At 36.7% G+C, this 16,818-nt stretch overlaps 1 protein-coding gene across 2 annotated transcripts in view; it reads left to right on the forward strand.

Annotated features, from left to right (window-relative positions):
* KIAA0825 (KIAA0825 ortholog) overlaps positions 1–16,818 on the forward strand; it is a 393,731-nt gene that overhangs the window by 183,810 nt on the left and 193,103 nt on the right. For both annotated transcript variants that reach the window (XM_086717843.1, XM_086717852.1), the window contains exons 17-20: positions 3,825–4,233; positions 8,752–8,911; positions 13,004–13,159; positions 14,948–15,042. In XM_086717843.1, the coding sequence (XP_086573969.1) occupies positions 3,825–4,233; positions 8,752–8,911; positions 13,004–13,159; positions 14,948–15,042 (820 nt within the window). The remainder of the gene's footprint in view (positions 1–3,824; positions 4,234–8,751; positions 8,912–13,003; positions 13,160–14,947; positions 15,043–16,818) is intronic.

Here is a 16,818-nt window from a genome sequence, read left to right on the forward strand (position 1 = left end):
AAAATCAAGAGTTGGCTACTTAACTGACTGAGCCACCTAGGTGTCCCTTAGAAATAATATTTTCTAACATAATTTATAATATTCCAAATAAAGGTTTCAATGATTCCTGAATATTTTTCTTAAAAATACAAAATTTATTTTTCATTTTGTTTGCTGGAACAACTGAATGACATCATGGATAATGAATATTTACTAGACAAATTTCAACAACAGCCTTGGCCTATTTGGTGCTTCAGATTGAACAACAAGTGCCATGATTTCATAAGCACAGTTATCGATATACTTGTTCCCATGTGGATCTATGTATGTTCATGTAGTAGCTTTTTCACCTATGACAGCTATTAAAACCAAGTTCTGACACAAACTGAATGTAAAACCTGCCCTTTCAATCATTGTATTCAAGTGTTAAACCCAGATTTTAAAAATTACAAAGCATATTAAATCACATTATCCTCACTCAGTAAATTATTATTGACATTTTATACCATTAATAAGTAAAATTTTTTAAATAACTTTAAGATGTTATTTTGTCTTCATTCATTGTAAATTTCCTTTCAGCGTGTTTTATAATCCACATAAGATGTTATTACAGCCACTAGTACATGTCTAGGAACAAAAAAAATGATAAATATGTAAATATTCATATCACATTGCATTCATTCTAAGGCATACATTTTTTTTTCATACCTTATCAGCTCTGAAATTGGGATGGCCCTTCCAAAATGTAGTATATATATGGCTTAGATAGAAGTCAAAACATTTAAATAAGGACAGAAAAATTAGTGTTTGGCATTCTTAAAAGATCCCTCCCTGGTGTGTTGTTAATATCACCACAGACTCAGAGTTTCTGTGATTAGTAGAACGAATTGATTAATCTGACATCAACCTAAAGGTTCTGATTGGAATTTGCTGTAAGCTTTAATGAAGTAGTGAGAATCTGAGTACTTGGAGTCCTCAAAATCTCTAAAGTATCAGTAGAAGTGCAGGTGTGAAGAGAATTGATAATATTTACCTGATATCTACTTAGATTGTCAAATGTTTCCTTGGTATCAGCAGTGAAATCCTCTTTTGAATAAACAGAACATAAGATATAGTCTTTTAAGTCAAATACCTCAGAGTAGAATAGGGAGTGCATGGTACAAACACAAAACGAACAACAAAACATTTAAAATATTTTAAGGACACAGAGAAGAGTGGTCACAGAGGAGTTTCTTAATTTGCTTTACCTATGTTTTAAGCTTCATCTAAGCATATTCATTTGCTAAAAGGATAGCATTTTATCAAAGAACTATATTTTACAAGTACTAAACTAGGTGTTTTCACATTTAGTATTTTATTTAATACAATAGTCTTATGAGATCTTTCAAATATATGTTGGGCCCAATTTTACAAACTTACAAAGACTATTCCAGTGCATCTTTAACATGATTCTTAAGTTGTCCTGAGTTTCTGTGGAGTCACTAGACTAGACATATGTTTTCCAAAAGCTTCGTACTTTTTTAGAGCAGAATGACTTCTTTAAATGTCACAAGTATCTTGAAAATTATTTCACATTGTTTTATTATTTTTGTTTAGTAAAAACAGAAAGGATGTTTCATGGAAGAACGCAAAGCTACCTTCTTTTGACTTGTCACTTGGTTCCAATTATCAAATTCAGTCCTGTATTTAGTGGATTAAAAGATTGTGTCTGGCTTTGTAGGATAGCCAAGGACCGATGAGGTTCTTTTATATGCTCTTGAGGAGATTTTTGTTTAGTTGTAAAGATAACTCATCAAGACAAAAAACATAAACAATAATAGATGATAATATAAAAGATGACAGAATGGCACATTATGGACCTAATTACCGAAGTGGTTATATAGATGGTATGTTCAAATAAATTTATAGGAGGAGAGGACTTTGAACCAAGAGTTGAAGAAGATGGACGACTCATGGAGAGAAAGGGCAACCCATGTGAGAGTAATGAGATATTCAGAAGTTTAAAAGCAATGAGGATAAAATAAAGATAAGGTTTACAGAAACTGGCGGAGGCTGGACTGTGGACTGTTTTGACAGCAACACTCTGAAGACTGATCAGTGGAAAACAGCTAAAACAATTGTGGCAGAGAAATTAGATAACAAATTTTACAGTATGTGAATCTGGCTTCACAACACAGGAGAGAGGCTGGGGATAGTCTGGAACAGAGAGATGAGTTAGGAGAATACTGCAGTAGTCCAACTACCATTTATAAGGAAGGGCTTTAATAGGTCGGTAGGCATGGTTACAGTGAGGTGAAGCTGTATGTCAGATGAAGGGTAGGAGGATTTATCAACGTGGTTACTATTTAAAAGATTTTAAAAGACAAAAGAAAAGAAGGGACAGAGGGAGGTGGGGAGGGAGAGTCAGCAAAGCCAAGCTAGTTCAGGAGGAAAACAGGGAGCTGAAGTAGTAGGACTGCTACCCTGGAGAAAGACCAAGACTAAAGATTCTAGAATCATCCAGAAGAGTGGCTCTCAACAAGGAAAGGTTTTGCCCCCGTGGGGACATTTGGCAACGCTTGGAGACATTTTTAGTTCTCACAGCTGAGGAGAATGTTACTTGGCATCTAGTGGGCATAGGTCAGAGACACTGCTATAATATCTTATAATTCATAGGACACTCATCACAACAAAAAACTATACAGCCCAAAGTCATTAGTGCCAAAGTTGAAACACCCTGATCTAGAGAGGGAGGATCAGTACATCCTTCAGAGCAAAGAAGGGAGAGTGTGTAGACTCATCAGTCAATAGGCAAAGACTTCTTAGCAAACAACTACATTTAAGAGGTATTAGTATAAATTAGAACTAGAATGGGCCATGAAGAAACAAAGAGAGTAATAAAGGTAACCATGAACCAGTTTGTTGACCCATTTATTCACCAAATATTTATTGAACAACTGATATATGAGGTACTAAGGGTTGAGGATACAGAAGTGCCTTCATGAAGCTTATATTCTAGTGGATAGTAACAGATAAAGAAGAATTAAGGAGATATTTATTAGACAATGGTTAAGTGCTATAATAAAGGCAACAAAATGGCGTCTAATGATACAGAGGAAGTGGGAGCTGGGATGGGAAGAGCATGAAGGGATGCTCTGGATGGGGTGGTGAGTGAAGTCTCTCTGAGGAGGTGACATTTGTGCTAAGAAGTAGAAGAGGCGCACCTGGGTGCGGCTCAGTCAGTTAAGTGTCGAACTTCAGCTCAGGTCATGATCTCCTGGTTTGTGGGTTTGAGCTGTGCATGGGACTCTGCACTGACAGTGCGGAGCCTGCTTCTCATCCTCTGTCTCCCTCTCTCTCTGCCCTTTGCCCTCTCGCTCTCTCTCTCTCAAAAATAGATAAGCAAACATTAAAAAAAATAAATAATAAAAAGAAGTGGAAGAAGAGGAGCCAGTCCTGACAAGACCTGGTATAATTCTGCTATGGATTTCAAGGGAAGAGGAGAAAGGTTTAAGAAAGTATCAAAGGCCACAAAGAGGTCCACCAGGAGTGCTTTTGCATTTGTTAATTAAGAGGACATCGGAGCCCTTTACCCCTGCAGTCTTAATAGACAAAAATATAGCTAATAATTTAAAATTTTCGAATCTTCATTTCTGAGAGAGCAAAAAATGAGTTTGAGACTTGAGGAATGTTAGGCAGCACTGGAGGGGATCCCAGTAGAGTTCTGTCGGAATATGTCAAGCACTTGCTCTTCTCAACAATTTTCTCCACAAAAATTAGACATCCCTACGCAACACTGAAAACAACACAGAGATGGAATGCAAATGCTAATATTAATCATACCTTTTCTTTCTTTTCTTCCCCAGGCTTCACGAGGCTTGCTGCTCAGGCAGTATCTATTGTAATCAGCGAGTTACCTACGGTGATTGCATGTTTGCCTCCCCCAATTAAATACTTCTTTTTTCTGTCTGAGAGAAAAATGTCAAAAAACTTTGTTGAATTGAAGAAAGCTAGCCTCCTTGTCTGGAACTTGATTGTAATTATATGTCAGATATTTGAGGATGGAAACACTGTGGAACTTTTAACAGGTGCCTCCCTTGACAGATGGAGTAAAGAGAAACTTGGTTTAATCTGCTTGTGTTTGGAAAGTATCATGGGAAAGCAGACAAGTGACCCTAATCAAATGACTCAAAAGGTCATACAGATCATTGAGCAGCAGAAACCCAACTGGATTGAGAGCCAGTTGGTGAAGGCAAGGAAACTGAGCACCAAATGGTAAAGCAATGTTTTTCTTTCACTGAATTTCATTAAATATGTTCACTATAACAAAATTACCAATAAACAACAACAAAATACCATTAAGATAGGCAACAATGGTTATTCTATTAACTTAATGGGAACTTTGATGAATACAGAAAAAGGTAAATATTCCAACAAAAACTGCATTATTTAGATGTGCCTTGTTTTATGAAAATTTGAACCCCATTGATACCCTGGAACATTATACTTGTTTACTCACCATCTTAAGGTTTCTGATAAAAAGGGTGGGAGTTAAACCCAAGAGAATTTGGTTTCATTTCTTTTCAGTGCACAAACAGGTATCTAGTGGATAGCCTGGAGCGTTTTGTAAATGGATTGGGCATGGAGATTAAATTAAGAAGGAATTAATGGGTATAAAAGGCTTTTTATTGCTTTCTGTGTACCTGATTGTCAAAAAGGTACACATTTTTCATCTGGTAATGTAAGAATCCCAGAGGGCAGCTGGGGCATATCACACTCGAGCTATAAACACACCCAGCTGTTCCTGTATGAAAATGTCAGCCTTCTCATAGGTTTGTCACCAAGAGCTAAGTGATTTGTGGTATTGCTAAGATTTTTAAGGGTCCCTGATGAATTTAAATATGTACATAGAGTACTCCTGTCTTAAAATTCGTCTTCAGTATAGAACTGCATGATATTGATAAAGAAATTATGGTTCATATGGTCTACAGATCACTAAGCCAGCCCTTTTTTATACCACTCCATACACTGTCCCCCATTCTTTTAAAATATATTCATGATTCTAGCAGATACTATTTTGACTTTCTGCCTGAAACGACTAAAAGTTGTTACTTTCCTTACTACATAGTTCTTTGTAGTGATAAAGAACTCAGGCTTTGGAATCAGACAGACAAATACAAATCCCTTGTAAGTGGGCCATCTTGGGCAAATTATGGAATCTCTCAAAGCCTCATTTTCAGTGGTGAGACCAAGCTGATGGCATGATTTAGAAAATTTAAATAACATTGATAAAGTTCTTAACATCAAGCTTAGAACTAGCAAGCATTTCTTATTTATAAACCCTATTAAAACACATTGCACTCACTGGTATTATGGTAACAAATACTCTTTACTGGTTTGTATTAGTCTGTAAAACTGTGTTAATCCAATTGATCTGTATTAATCCAAATGGAAAAATGTAGGTAATCGTGATTGTCCTGGTCTTGTAGTGACTTCTAGAAATGTACTTCTGGCATGTCCTGTGGGTAGGAATAACAATTGCAGTCAGGCAAGTGCTTAGTATCTCTGAAAACAACTTTCTTAATTTTTTTTTAATGTTTATTTTTGAGAGAGAGCGGGAGACAGAGCGAGAGACAGAGCGTGAGCTGGGGAGGGACAGAGAGAGGGAGACACAGAATCTGAAGCAGGCTCCAGGCTCTGAGCTGTCAACACACAGCCCAACGCAGGGCTGGAACCCACGAACTCTGAGATCATGACCTGAGCCAAAGTCGGACATTTAACCCACTGAGCCACCCAGGTGCTCCTGAAAGCAACTTTCTTAATCTTTACATTTGCATTCAATCCCAATTTACAAGCTTTAATTCAATGACTAAAAGATTAAGCCCAGATGTCATTATCCATGGCAGTGGTTGTAAAGGAGAGAAAAAAAGAATAATAGTGGATCTGATTATAAAGTTAAATTCCTGATACTTTTGATTTAGGAGTCCCTCTGTCAATAAGGTCAGTTTAAAGTAATGTCTCAGTAATATACCTGAGGACACATACAGGAATCCATAAATAATATTTTTTCATTAAAAGTTGGTTTAAAGTCTTTATAAACAGCACCACTGTATCTGATACCTCCTACATAGGGAGTTGTCCAGCTAATATTTGGCTGATTAGCTCTCTGTTGGAACATGCATCTGAAATGAAGAATTGCTGATTTTTAAAAATGTTTTAAAAAGGTCCTGAATGTACATTATGGAAGCATGTAATAAGCACAATGCTACATCTTTCTCAATTTCTGAAATGCAAATATGTAAGAATTCAGATTAAAAGTTAGTTCTTGGGGTGCCTGGGTGGCGCAGTCGGTTAAGCGTCCGACTTCAGCCAGGTCACGATCTCGCGGTCCGTGAGTTCGAGCCCCGCGACAGGCTCTGGGCTGATGGCTCAGAGCCTGGAGCCTGTTTCCGATTCTGTGTCTCCCTCTCTCTCTGCCCCTCCACCGTTCATGCTCTGTCTCTCTCTGTCCCAAAAATAAAAATAAACATTTAAAATAAAAAAAAAAATAAAAATAAAAGTTAGTTCTTATATTTATTTGAAAAAGTTAAATTTGACCTACTAATTCACTTTAGGTCACCTCTACAGGATTCGGGCACTATAGGATGGTACTTCTTGACTTTGATTTCAGGTTGATTGTCTATTATACAAGTAAACTTCCCCGTCTACACATCTCACAAATTGATGATTGATGATCATTTTGTTTATAGATCTCTACCATTAGGAAAATGTATTTTAAACCACGATGTCCGTATATAGATAGAGGGTTTCCTTGGCTTTATCATAACTGTTTTAAGTTTGAGAATGTAACCATTTAAACTTAAACAATTCTTCTGTTAAAATAAATGAAATGTTAATTCCCCAGGAAGATCATCTTGGAACTACACAACGTCACTTAGCTAGATCTCTTTCACATGGATTCAGACTTAATTTTGATTTTATGGAAATTGTGAAAATATCTGCAGTGGAAAGGTGGCAGCTGGAAGCATTGCTTGTCTTGCACACTGCCCGAAAGCATTACTATTCATTAAAATAACCTTCACTTTGTAGTAACACTCAAGCTGTAAACAGTCAACTTAGATTCTGGAGAACACACAGCCCAAAAAGTAAAGAAATGTCTGTCTTTGCAAGGTAATTTGTCGAGTTGAAGATTATTGTTTTTCATCATGGTGACCCTGACTTGGCTGGCTGGGTGCATATACAGATTAAGATTAATGCAGTTATTCCTTGGCTAAGGTCTGCCTCTTTCAGGGCACATTCTCCCTAATGACATGATTGATAGGCAGTCCCAAATCCAGAGAGGAACTCATTAATCATAGCATTGACTGAATCCAATCATTTGCTTCACCTGCACAGTGATGGACAGGAAAGGATACAATTCAGGGGCTGACACTGAGACACTCCTTTGTCAGAGGGCCTCAACTTTTTCAATGTCAGCCTCAACAAAACCTGACACGAAATTTTGCTTGCAACCTGTGTGCAGCTTCAAAAAAGATATTTACAAACTCCTTTTACTGCAACAAGGTCTTTTTGTCTGTTTATTAAAAATTTACTGCAGCTAATGAATATCTCTAAGAGTAGAATTTGCTTTACTTTTAGCAAGCCTTAAACAATTGTAAAGTTCTTTTTTTTCCTAAGAAAGATGTTTGGAAGCTACATGTGGAAGCAATATAAAAGTTAATGTCCAGCAGCTGGGTATCATTTGGTTCAGTCTTCAGGTCAGCGGCACTGACTCTTAGCAGAACTAATTTTATAATCATGGCAAAATCTCAGTAATGAACTGCAGTATATAGTTGATTACACCACAGTAAATTTCATTTAGTCTGAGAAACAGTGGAAAACCATGCATTTTCTTAAGAATGCTTACATTGCAAAGCCTAACATGATCATACCTAATAGCAAGTGTAATAAGAAAAGTAGTATGGAATATATATGATGCATGTTGTATAGAGTTCTTTTGCACTGGTATAGTTTGAGAATTTTTTTTACTTGTGTCATTCATCATTACTATGTAAATAATGTTTAAAATCAATAACAAGAGTATGTGTTTTTAGAAATGTTTCACAAATAAAACTTGCATATTCCCGGCGTGGTGACACTAGACCCTTTTCCTGAAAGAATAATCAGGGCAGTGACTTTTGCTAGGTGTCCTTACCAAGAAGAAACAGGAGAGGGGACTTATATTCTTAAAAGGCAACAAGTGTCAAAAGGCTAATGTAAAATACCCAGTGGTAAGCACACTGCCAGGAAGCACCCAGCCTATATTTAGCATAATAGTCTCCCCTTTTGACACTTTAATTAGTCTTTAATGTGTTCTATGACAGGTGTAAAGAGGAATCTACAAAAGACAGAATACCAAAGCTATTTCTGGCATCAAAGATACTTTTTATCCTCAAAGAGAAAATACAAATTATTTCTTACATGTTCTTAAAAAGAAATGTTTTGTTTTCATCCCATGATTATAGCAATTTCAGCAATTGCAGTAATGGGAAAATGTTTTATAGATAGGAGTATAAATGCAATAAAGAAGTGTTTTAAAAGAAACCATTCAATTTTTAAAAATGCTTTCAGGTGCTCAGTCCTGAGGCACATTTCTATGAGCAGGGGCGGTTTGGGAAGGCTTACCTATTTGAGCAGTCTTTATGGTGCTTTGAATATGAGATTTACATCGACTCTCCACACTCAATCTCTTTGATTATTTTCCATCTTTACAATTCTTCACCACTGATACTTATATGCTTTCTTTGTGTTTAGTGCATTTATGACAATGGAGAAAAGCACAGCCTTAGAAGAAGGAGATAGTGCTCTTGAACTGACTGAGCAGAAAATAAACATGATGGTCCTGGATATCTGCCACAAACCAGGTGGCAGCGAGTACCTGCGGCAAATTTATCACATCATGCGGCTCAATGAGGTAGGGAAACGGCCTTTTTACCGAGCAATTAGGTGTGTACTGGCCTGAGGCAGCGTCTGCTGGCAGCTAAGGGTTAGTCAAGGAGGTGATAATACTTCTTAAAGTCAATACCAAACTCAATATTGCATTATTAATAGAATCTATTCAGCCCCGGCTGTTCTGCATTTGTACAGCAGAAGCTTCACCGAAACAATGTAGGTTTTATTTATATGGTTTAAACAATAACACGGCTCATAAACTCAGTGCAGTTCTGAATTGTATAGACTAGACGTGTAGTTTGGGAATTGTGTGTTTGTGACTGTTAAGCTGATGTTAAAATCTGCTGTTGGCGAATGATGAATTTTCCTCAGGGAGATGTACTTCTTCTCCTATAGACGTCATACTTGGTGAAGTTGGAGATTTCTCACATAATGAGAAAATTTCAGAAGAATATTGAGCCATACTCGGGAGCAACTAGATTAACCCAAGAAAATGCATTAACATATGGACACTGGTTAGAGCCAATGTCATGCTTGTCTATGTCTCTGCTGGGTTAAGCCTCTGACCTTGCATGTTTGTGGCTGTTTGAACAAAAATGTAAAGAGCAGGTATCTCAGTTATTGCCTTGAAACAATACAAGTTTGCTAACTTGATCAGGTTTTTAATCTGAGCATTTGTATGTGAATTAGAATGTGACATCAAATGTGCATTAGAATTATGTTCATATTTGCAAACGCATGCATGTATTTTTGGAAATACTAAAAATTCTATAATATGAATAATGTGAAGCTATAGTGTTTTATCTCAATGAGGTAGGCCTTAAAAACCATAAATTTCCAAGGAGTGAATTAAATTCTACCACAGCATTTTACAACCCAGTTATATAAATGTTCTTCCTGCTACCATCTATCTGAAAGTTACTTCAAGTAAATTTTGTTTCCTGGCTTTCCTAGAGCTAATCAACCAGTCAACCTAGAAACAGGTGATATAATAGTGCATTCAATGATCGCCTGAGAAGGAGGGGAAGGATTTGTTGCTATGAGGAATGGTCCAGTCCCTGAGGCACCTAAGCTCAGTATATAATTGTTAGCTACCTACTACCTATTCACATTTGCTAATGATCCCTCGTAATTTGTTAAGGGTTTCTATGTGGGGAACTCAGGTGCTCCTGGCCTTGGCTAATGGAAAGACCACCGCTGCGAGTCATGGTCTTCACTGGCATGTCCACGTGGCCACCCAGATTGGCTTAAGTAACCATGGTGATTACTGAGGAACAGCTGTTGAAGTAGGATTACCATGGGATTTTTAGGAAAGTGGCGTTGCAAGAGTTCTGAGAACAGTCGTGGCTGGTATGGATTGCCAAACAGATAGACGAGTCCACTTTTTAAAAGCCTTTGGCATGAAAAAGATCAGTAATCACCAATAAGAGAAATTAAGTTGGATATTTACTGGCTGTCAGCCACCTGTCATATTCAGGAAATCAATCAAAAGGCTGTTTTTCCCTCCTAGAGCTTTTGGACGTTTGAGGCAGGGGCTCTGACCAGGTCTATTGGGAGACCTGTTGTATATAAGGCTCCTCACTGGGGCACTGCTTCATTTTGATCAATTAAGTTCAGAGTTAGGATTTTTCTTTCATTACAACTGAAGAAACTTACTGTTAGGGCAGTGTTTATCACATGGGATGTCAAGCCACGTACTTGTTGATTTACTGTGCCGAATGCGAAATATCGCGGCAAGGTAAGAGGCCTGCTGTGAGGTGAGGCTAGAGCCAGAAAAAGTAGTGAGCCCTTTGTCTTAACTACTAAAACAAAACAGGCAAAAAATTCAATAACAACCCAAGGCTGACTAGGCACCTAGTGTTACTACTTCGAGCTGCTTTTATACTGAGGTATTGCTATGCTGTAGGTAAAATTTGCACTGTGAAATGTGTTCATTTGCTGAGCGTTATGAGTCTTTAGCATTTTCAGGTGTACTGTTTAATATGCTTCCAAATGGCAGCATAAATACAGATGCATTGACAGGTACAGGCATGGGTAAGGGGAAGAATGAGTGTGCCATCGAGTAACAACAAAGTTGTCAGACGAAATGAGTTTAAGAATGTTTGTCTTTGAGATAAAGGTCCGATGTCTTAGTTAAAAGTTCAGTGGGTAGTTGAAGAACCTGGCCATGAGCAAAGATGAGGAAGGCCGTGACTATAGTTTTTGGTGGCCTCAGTGATTTTGGTAGTTGAGGTCGTGGGACTGGTGGAGCTCTTCCAGTGGAGAAAAATGCAGAAACGGTGGGTAGAGAAATAAGCTTTAATGTAACTGCACCGGTAGAGTGTTCAAAAGGATGTTAAAAGAAGAATATATTTTTTTTTCCAAAGAAGTACATCAGATTTAGCAGTGAATCCGGTTAAAGCGACACCGCAGAAAATCAGTTTTTTTTAGAAGGGGTAGCGACCATGGTCAAGATAGCAGAGAGGCCAGAGAAATTAACAAGGGAGAAAACACCATTGTGTTGACAACTTGCAACACAGCACTTTATCTTTTTTGAATTGTGGAACAAAAAAAGCCGAAATGCAGCAATGTAAGGGGAAATCAGTTGAGACAGATTGCCATTAGCCAAAACAAAGCAGTTGTTCTCGTTAGAATCTTTTATTCCTTTTTAAAATTTTACATTCCTAAATCATAATGCAGAGAAATTTTATTTCTGTGTAAAAATCTAAATCTAGGCATAAAATTCTTTTTTGGTGGCTTTATTATTTTCTAATGATACTTAGTAGGAGTGTGTGTGTGTGTGTGTGTGTGTGTGTGTGTGTGTGTGTATGTGTTATGGAATTAATCTAAGGAGATGTGGTCCACAATGAGCAAGTTTAAGAAATGATTATCATTGTTAAGTGGTGATTTTTACGGTTTCAGGAACTCAAATTTACCTTCCAGGATGAGTGCAGTGGGCATTCTCTATGCCCGAAGTTACAGAGCCACAGGAAAAAGCACAGTGAACTGAAACCAAATATGGGGATTCTCACTCACACTCTACCACTCACCCCTTTGTAACCTCAGGCTCAGCCCATGACATTTCAGAATCAACCACTGAATGTGGGGTGGGCTAGAGTTATTTAAACTTTCATATGCCTACCAATCTCCTGGGAAACCCTGTTAGTGATCAGATTCTATTTGGTGTGGGGTCTGAGATTCAGGTTTTCTAAGTTCCCAAGAAAGCCTGACTTGAATGGTCTAGGCCCTAGACTGTGGGTACCAAGGGTTTTCCAGATGACCTCTGACATCCTTTTCAGCTCTAATGTTGTGAACCTAGGCCTACTCTTGAAGAAAAACTGAAAATCAGAAAAATGTTTATATTCCTTATGTGTTAAATGACTTATTAACATTAAGTCATTACTATTTGATAGTTTATAGGAAACTGTAAGTCATTTTAATTGTTGTCTTCTAGAAGAAGTCTAATAAAATAGATTAGGATCATTCACCTTATTTATTTATGGATGGAGAATGAAATATAATGCAGTAGATTGACTTTTTTGCCCAGGCTGCCACTGGCAGTTGGGGTGTTAGAATTACGTATGTTGAGCTTCTTTTGAACCTTGATATTTTCCAGTTAAGAGCATGGAAATAGAATTTAGGAGTTTGAATTATAATTAATTCTACATAGAGTAAGATTGCTTGCAGTGAAATATCAGAGTACTTAGCACTCTGCTGAGCATGAAGTAGATAACAACTTCACTTAATGAATGAATGAGCAATCTTGTCCTGTGAGTAATCATGCATCTGAGTTAAGTTTTGGTAACCAGACATGTTAACACATGAACCAATGACAAGACAATGCCTATTAAAAACATCCTGATATATCAAGCATACATTCATTATGTGAGAATTGGTAAAATGGTTTTCTAATCTATCCTATATATTAGGTGAACCTGTTTTTGATGGGTTTATTGCAACGCTGATTGGTATTCTGCTATGTTTCTTCCGAAAATGTATTCTGTCCTGAGGCAAGTAATACACTGTAATCTAGCAAATGTGCTGAAAGGGTAGATTTGGATATTGATCAGTGTATTTTTAAAGAGAATATATGCTTCCCACCATCACGACTTGTAATTTTTTTTCCCCCTTGAAGGAATATTTAAAAGAACAGCTGTTTTCTATGAATGGTTCAGAGGAAAAGCCATTACCCATCAGACCTTTAAAGACGACCTTGAGTGTGGAAGATCAGCCTTCTGCCTTTAACCCTTTCCATGTGTACAAGGCATTTAGTGCAAACATGCTAGATCAGGTATGTGGAAAATAGTAAGTTTACCTTAAACATGTGATTTTTTTTTTTTTTTACATAAATAAAAAAGGTGCTTTGTGTCTGAATACTTATAAGCTTTTTTCTTTTTTTTTGGCTAGGAAGCAAAAGGCCTTGTTCTTACCTATGTAGTCTACATGAATTGACTTTGAAATAGTTATTTTACCTTCTTTCTATTTGTCAAACTGATTCATATGTTTGGTCTGTATAATTTAACTTTTGACCGGGTCAGCTCGCCATGGGCAGTGGGAACATCTGTTAGGCTGTGTCTACAGAAGGCCTGAAAAACCAGGCATTTTGTAACAGTCTTCTCCCTCTCTTGTGCCCACCCCCATCCCTGATCCACACACTCAAAGAACACTTAGCAATTGTTATGAATTTATCTAATTTATCAGGAAAATAATAACAGTTTATAATTAATTATAAATAAAGCCTTGAGCTCCTGTTTTAAGTGGAATGAGATAAGTTTCCCTTCTTATAACCCTAAACATATTCCTGATCTTTAAGTCAGGATACTTGGAATAAAGTCAATGTGATAAATACCACACGTTTTTAACATCAGATTATGCCACTTTTGAAGCTACCTGCTTCAGTCATTATGTGAAATAGATCAAATTTATGCCAAAGTATTTGAAGTCTAAAGTTGCTTTTGCTTTGTTTGTTCTTTTGCTGAATAAAAAAGGAAAAAGCTTTTTGACAGACTATTTGAACTAACAGGGCAGAAGAGAAGGATTGCTTGACCTAGAGCTCTGATGAAAATAAGAATTAAAACAATGGCCTAATTCGGGATGCAGATAATATTTTTGCCATGCCTGTTACGACCCTAGTCTACATTCATCAATACTGTAGTAGAATAAGACCTTCAAATGCTGACAACCCGGGGCAGAATTCTCCTGCTCTATGACAGGATTGTGGTGCTCCATTAATCAGCAAGTGACAGGGCATAGTTGTTGTAGGATTTTAAACATCGGCCTGGACTCTTATTAGCACAACTATTTCATTTTAAGGAATGCAAGCATCTGTAATACTTGAAAACCAAATATATTGTATAAGTTTGAGTTTATTGGCTGCTTCTCTATGTTGTACATTAGACGGCTCCAAACCATAAATAATCATTGTAGCTGTTGAATTATCCTCACTTCATTTAAATAAATGGCATGTTTTATTCTGCTCTGAATTATGAGATTATCTTTCACAGTAATTTTTCTCTTTACTTTGTTGTGAAATTACCTATTAAATGAGAAAAAAGAATGCTTTTTACATTCACAGCTCGTTCTCATTTCCACTTTAAAGCATTTTCTTAACCAAAATAACATTGATATCATACTCTAATGAAGCTGTGTCTTGTAATTTGAGTCCTAGCACTTCTAAGTTTGTTTTTTACATCAGAGCTCTGGATGCTAAAGAAATAAAAGCCATGAATGGATATATGAAAAAGTTGCCAATTATTGCCAATTATTTCACTTTTCAAAGAGTCACCCTCTCAGAGAAACTTGTTGGGCAAATGCCATTAGCACTTGGAAGAATAACGACTCAAGAAATTGATTTATATTTTTATAAATAATGACTACATCCCCAAATGGATTTATAAATTAATTGCTGTCTTATTGGAATAAAAACCTTCTTCTGTGGACATGATTGATGCTATCTGTCTAAGTCCTTGTTCTGGACCCCCCTCCTTCTTAGTTAGTCTATCACAGCTGGAGCTTTAATTTACTGATCATATTAACTCTGATTAATAACTAACAATAGCGTCTTCCCATTTATCAACAGTCAGCCATCACAAAATGGAGCTGGAATTGGTCAAACTTGCTGCCAAATTATCTGGGACTGGATAAGATGACCTTCAGTGTACTGCTCAAAAACAGGTAATGAGATTTGTGATTTGGGGGATCTGGTTGGGGGATATATATACATATATCCTTTATATATTACATGCATATATATATGTGTGTGTGTATATATATGTGTGTGTGTATATATATATATATATATAGAGAGAGAGAGAGAGAGAGAGAGAGAGATGGAAGTAGATCAAGTATACTTTCTAAATGCTGTTTTTCCATAGTAAGCATTTACAAAAGGCAGTACAAAATTTTTTCTGAGATGAAATTAGTTGGTTTTAGTCTGAATTTCAAATATTTTTGAATTTGTAAATACAATAGCACAACATTGTACACACCAAAAGTTACCAATTTGAATGTCATTAGAATACTATATATTTGTTTACAATAATTTAATGAATGCGTACAAAATGCCAAGCCAAATCAACCAGTCTCATCAGGGGAAACATGTAAGTAAAACTGTCATGATTGAGTTTTTTGCTTTGAAGCCAGTTATTTTGGCACTTTCTTGCTAAAGCTTCAGTTGCATATTATTTTACACACACATAAACACACACACACGCACACCCCAGGACAATCCAATAAAATGATAACGTGATTTCAGCCTGGGAAGCTACACATGTAATTTATTTTGCAGAAAAGTATAAACATTTCCTTTTATTTTGGATCAATTAACATAGATTTTAAAATACTTTAAAGTCTTTGGTGAAAACTGTAAGGTGTTATCTTTAAAAATTGGATTTCTCTATCAAGTATGACATTTTCACATAAGCTACATATGTGTGCAACTTTTTAAATTCAAGCATCATTTGTTTGCTTGTAGTTCAGTATGAGAATTATTTTGTATAGAATCTTTGTGATGTAGAATGTTCATATCTTTTTGATACAAATATTAAATATATATTTTTTCCTGATAGCAATGACAGAATAGTCAAATCATCCTTGACAAATCTGGGTATATATATGAAAATATCAGGAGGGAGAGATAACCATTATTTCCCATAATTTCTTAGGTGGAGGTTTAAAAAGGGCAGCTTTATTGCCAGTGAAAGCTGGAGCTTAAATGTGTGGTCGCGATGGTATTTCTAATATTTCACCCCTGAAGGAAGCTCTCCTGCCCATCATATACAAAGCTGAACCATCTAGCTTTCCCATCAAGGACAGCCTTCTCCCAGCAAGCTTACCACCTGGCAGGCAGTAGTTGAAATGCACTCTGTTCATGCACAAGTCCCCTGGAGTGGCTCCTATCATCTCCCAAAGTTGCTTGGGAGATGGGAGGTGGGGTGGTAGAGGAGACACCAGGTCTTTGTTGAATCTATGGTTGTGTGATGTTTACATAATGTTAAATGTCTGTCTGGGAACAAACTAGGAAAGATAACTCAGTTTTTCCCTTCTGTCTGTAAAGTTTTGAGCCTTTGCTGACTAACTGTAGTCTATCTTAATGAGTGTTTTCAGCTGTGAATTGGTGCTTCCAGTCCACTAAATGGTGCTCTGGGGGCAACACACCCTTCAAACCTTTCTGCATTTGCTATGTATAATGTTCACTTTGAAGTGAATTTGTGTTTTTAACAAAATTGCATGTTGTTATTTTTGTTTAACAACTTTAGATACACTTCAATTAGGACAATAGCTATTAAAGTCTATTTCCCTGAGATAGCATGTGCAAGAGTGAGAAAATAGAACTCCCACAAATTTAGCCAGAAGTAACAGGTCAAAACAGTTTTATTGGAAAAGGGTCATGAATCTTTAATAGAAACAGCTAGACTATCACTTTATTAAAGAACCTTGGAACTTAAAGAA

The sequence above is a fragment of the Puma concolor genome, chromosome A1 (genome assembly GCF_028749965.1).
Source record: "Puma concolor isolate L17-30 chromosome A1, mPumCon1.1.hap2, whole genome shotgun sequence".
NCBI lineage: Eukaryota > Metazoa > Chordata > Mammalia > Carnivora > Felidae > Puma > Puma concolor.